Below are 5109 nucleotides of genomic sequence, written 5' to 3'. Positions count from 1 at the left end.
CTATTCCATTGGCATCTGGCGCTAATGTATATTTATCTGCTGTAGTTGATGCAACCTAAACCTAATTTCCAAAAACCTTCTAAAATAATTGTTTTATTTTGAAAAATTTTGTTGTGCCGAAAAAATATATACATTTACTCGCACAAGAAGTATACACGGGTATTAAAACAGTATTCAAAGATAAATATTTTGCATTTATTGCAAATCCCTATTAAAATTTAAATAAAAATGCCACCATCTGAAGAAAATATGGCTAGATCGACAGCACTGCTGTAGAGTGTACACACATGTTTGTCCTGCGCCTAATTTTGGGTTGCGTGCACCATGCGTCGCGCCACGTAGCCTGCGACTTGCGTGCAGCAAAATAACTGCTTCGTGTTGGCAGCTCCACGGCTTTGTTGTTCTTGTTGCCGCTTATCATGAGCCCGAAAATTGCCATGGCAACAACAAGTTGGAAACGCAATTTTCGGCTTTTGCATTACAGTATTACCCCACGAACGGAAAGAGACCAGCCCGCCCTTTGTATTTGCCTGCCACCGAGAACAATACGGGTAATTTGAATGGAAACAGATGTATGGATCGATTATATACTTTCATAGATAATGAGTATGTATTAATATGTCTGGCAAACTAACCTGATGAAAGCGTTTATTACTACTATCTTGTTTGACTTACTATTAATCTAATAGAAATACCTAATAACAAGATTATAATGCGATAAAAGCCTTTAAAGAAGCTAAACTTTTTTTAACCATATTACACATCACAATCTGAAATTCTTTCAACACAAAAAGGTGGTATAGCAAAAAAATTATAAAGCAAGAGTATATGTATTTTAATAAGAGATTTTGCATTCAGTTTTTGAACCACTTTGACCTGGATGCTACTTTTCCATTTGGCAGTATAATGCTAATTGTAGAAGAATCTGTGTTTTCTTGTTAGTTCTGCACTGAGTTTAGTTGGTTTTCAGCCGCCGTCATGAATACATCCATGTGGTTTTCAGTTTGTGCCACATTTTGTTTGAGCTTTTTGCCCCAAACATTAACCCAAGATGTGCATTCCAGAACTAAACGATTTTTAATATTTCCTCGGCAAGCGCCCACAAGACATCAGGTAATGTGTCTCTTAAATTATAACAAAATAGTAGTTGATAAGAATATTTTTGCTTACAGTTTATTGCTGGCATTGGTATACCAGCCGATCTTGACTACGAATCACTCACTGTGGGCTACGTTTTAAAGGCAGAATATTATCTACCTTACAATGCAAGTGTTTATAGGCAAAATCCACTTTTTCCCGAATATAAACCGAATACCATAGATGTCGAAAAACAGCGGAAATTATTTATGAAACCTACGTTTCTCCGTTGGCAAATATACAACTTCATCGAACATATGCTTAACGGGTAAATTAAATCAATTCACTATTAGGACCATTAATATTATTTTATTTCTATTAGTTACGGATTAAATGGACATGAATGTCTTTTAGAGGCCATCTGCGAAGCCAATAGAATAAAATTTGCAAATGATTTTAGCACTGCAGCTCAAATGTTACATTTGCTTTTAAGGTGCATCAATGAATTATATATTGATACCTTGTAATATTAACTATTTGTCTTTTCGACGTAGTCCTTCTTCAACTTTAAACTCTGTATCGGAAGAAGCACGGGACTTCATACTGGCCGAAAAAGATGGATCCCGCCGAATGAAATGTGCAAAATATGACTGCAATACAAAAATAATTGATTGGTTTTCCCTTGTCAGAAAATTTGATTTTTAGTTTTACCAACCTCTTAACATGACAATTAATAATTACCAAAATATTATACTTTTATTATTACCATTCGCATGTTGTATTTGATAAAGGTGTTCTGAAGGAATGCAAAACTCTCCTAAAAATTTTAGAAGGTTTTTTAACTACTGAACTTCAAGACTAAATTTAAAGCTAAACAATATATTGACTTTCAGAGCAGCTATGCATGGGGAAATGTAATATAGATGCAGACAGCCATCCAGCTCCGACCCCTTCAAACATATCGATATCCACCTGATTCACCTTGTTTTCCTCCTATTTCATAGCCGGAGAGTTTTAATTTAAAATTCATTGAAATTTCGAACGTTTCTGGCCCGCAGACACGCCAAACATGGAACACAAAAAGCTGCCCCGGGTTGTTTATAGGATTTGTCAAACGTAGAGACATGAAAAAAAGAGGAATCTCGCCGGCGCGTCATAGTCATCACCCTGACGAAATCCCGGAACACAAAAGAGAGACAGGGTTGATTGCCTTTTACAGTTAGCAGTCGCACCCACGTATCTCAACCCCCTCCCCTCCCCATCCGCCCGTCTTTTGTCGCATCGCATCAATTAAAGCATTACAATGTCATAATCAAAATGACAAATAGAATTACGCATGATGGGAAAGGCAACAGCCGACGGAGCTAACTCTGCTTGCGGTGGTTGATAGCCGGCAATCCTTGCACCACCCATTCCGCAGGACTTTTAGCATTTGATTCCATCCCGGTGTCGTTTTTTGTTTCGAGACACTTTCCCAATTGGACCGAGTGCCAGACACCTATTCAAATTAATCCATTGTAAGCCCGGAGGCAACATCCACCACCACCGACAATCTGCAAGGTGCAATGCCACTCCCGGATTCCCTGGGGAAAGGGTGACAACCCTGGATGCTTTTCACTTTTCTTCTTCATGTCAAATAACGGTTATTACGCCGCATTATACCAATTGAGCGTGGACCTTAAAAAAGGCTTCTCAGCGATTACCAAACCCTGATGATAATGGAAACAAAAATTAAATTGTAGATACGGCATGACACATTTTGAATACCCTCATCAAATCTGAATGCACAAGTTACATTTTAAAGTTTTCAGGGTCAGTAGTATTGAAACATTTTTTTTAAACACAAATTTAACGAATTTACCCCCGATTGTTCAAATGGAAGCTGTCGTATTAAACTTAATATGCGTACAAATATAAAAAGATGATGGCTAATGTTTCAAGTCTTTATACGTTAAGTTCGCAAAATGGTATAGAAACTAATAGTCATGGCTAGTGATGCTGATTAAGAATAATATACACCTTCTTTTCTGCGTTAAACCTTTTAACCGAAATTATAATTTCCTCTGAAGGATAATAATTGGTGTCATTATTAACAATTATTTATTATGAAAGATTAAAGCCCTGAACACTTTTAAAAAGAGTATAAAGTGGCTTTTCGCCGATTATCAAACCATTATGGCAATGAAAAAATTACCAATTATTCCGCACATGCTCGAAAGAAAGGCAAATTTCTTGCAAAAAAAAGTTTTAATCACACTTTGGCTAACGCTTCTGCTTTTCAATTTTTCCCATCCCCTGAAAATTTCCGGTTTTGACTGTTTTCTTAATTTGGGTACAAATTATTTCACAGAGGGTAGAAAAGGCCCCACACAGCTGTGCCAAAAAGTTAAGCAACCGAAAACTCACATCACAGGGAAAATTCTTTCCACTTTGACATTTCCTTGGACTTATTCAATTACTTTGTTTTTCCTTATCTTCGGGTATCCCTCTTTGGGATCCGTTATGATTGAATGTTGGAGTAGAGTAGAGAATTTGGGGCCAGCTTAGGGCCAATTTTTATTTTGGGTAAAAAACTTTGTTTGGCAATTTCGAAACGTTAAATTGAACAATTTTCGAGGGATTACTGAAGTTATTATGGAAACAATAGCATACAAATAAATGCCCGAGGAGTTCTCACACTTCTGTTAAAGAAACAGGGGAATAATTTTAAGGGAATTATTGGCAAAAGTTGGACTTTAAGTGATTATAAGCTCATTGTTATTTTTATAGATCAATAAAATATTTTTAATATAATACATACATAATTTTGAGTTGTAGAGCTAAGTGAAATGTTTTCACATATTTCAGCTTAGTGGCTTAATCATGAGTGAGGTATTTAAAGATTGCTGTTGCTATGGGTTAAATATTTAAAGCCAATATCCCGGTATGTTAAACACAATTCAACCACGCTCTGATATGCTGGCCCAAACCCAAATCCTTTCGCAACTTCCTTTTCTGCCAAAACCGACACAAACTCACCTCATCGCAGTCAAATTATGTCAAAAATGAAGCATTTCCCTCACCCACGACATCATCTGCCGGCTGATGGATGACCCTAACACACAGAAGTGTTTTGGCTGGGAAAAAAGAGGCAAAACAATATCAAACCAAAATTTGTGTATAAATATTTAGCTATAAGCTATTTGCACTTCATGCTTGACATGCCACAACAACAGGCAGCAGCAATCTACTTTTAAAATATGTTAATGCCCATTTTACCTAACCAAAGCATTTTGGGGGGTTTTATGCTGGACAAGAATACCTAAGCTCAAATATTTCTAAACTCGGTGGGTTTTTGTTGTTTCGCTTTTTGCACCGAAATAGTTTCGGCAACAGCACAAAAAAAAAATTGTTTTCGGAAAATAAATCAAATTGCTTATCAAAGAGATGATTTAGTGGTTGCCACAAGGGTTTTGTAGAAGGTAGGGGTTTCGCCTTGGATCAACTTTAATAATTGCTCAAGTTTTGGCCTTTTGTGGTCCCGAGCCATAAGTCAATAAAACGGGGCAAGAAGCTGAAGTTTGAGGTGCTCTCAAGAACACTTGGCCCACTCTCAGCTCCCAGGTGGAACGCATCATATTATTATTATCTCTTGTGAAAATTTACGAGATCAAAAATTAAAATGCCCTCGAGCGGCAAGGAGCAGCAGGAGAAGAAGTGCCCAAGAAATTGTTGCAGAAAATAATTTAATGGCTGGCCAAGGGTTGCCCCCTAATAGGGGTTGGGGCCAAAGTAATCTATAACCGCATCGGGGTGCTCGGCACCCTACATCCATCCTACATCCCTGCGGGCTTTTGCACGCTTCAACTGGCAAATTGTCCATTTATTATGCGGCAACGCCTCCTGCACTCTCCGCTCGGAAAATGAAGTGCCTGCCACCCCCCCAAAAAAAAGAAGTGAAGGGCATTAAGACAAGCTGTCGGGTTTTGGTGGGTTATTTTGGGTTTTTTTTTTTGGGGGGGGCGGTGGATGCACTTAAGGTGCAGCATTAGC

At 37.8% G+C, this 5109-nt stretch overlaps 1 protein-coding gene across 1 annotated transcript; it reads left to right on the top strand.

Moving 5' to 3' along the window:
- The first annotated feature begins 978 nt into the window (after positions 1 to 978).
- LOC108052818 lies at positions 979 to 1782 on the top strand. Its single transcript, XM_017135318.2, has 4 exons — positions 979 to 1113; positions 1173 to 1405; positions 1460 to 1570; positions 1632 to 1782. Exons 1-4 carry the CDS (start codon positions 979 to 981, stop codon positions 1780 to 1782), a joined length of 630 nt encoding a protein of 209 aa, XP_016990807.2.
- The last annotated feature ends 3327 nt before the right edge of the window (positions 1783 to 5109 follow it).

This window comes from Drosophila rhopaloa, unplaced genomic scaffold, assembly GCF_018152115.1.
Source record: "Drosophila rhopaloa isolate 14029-0021.01 unplaced genomic scaffold, ASM1815211v1 contig_163, whole genome shotgun sequence".
NCBI lineage: Eukaryota > Metazoa > Arthropoda > Insecta > Diptera > Drosophilidae > Drosophila > Drosophila rhopaloa.
This window is presented reverse-complemented; position numbering and strand designations above follow the sequence as displayed.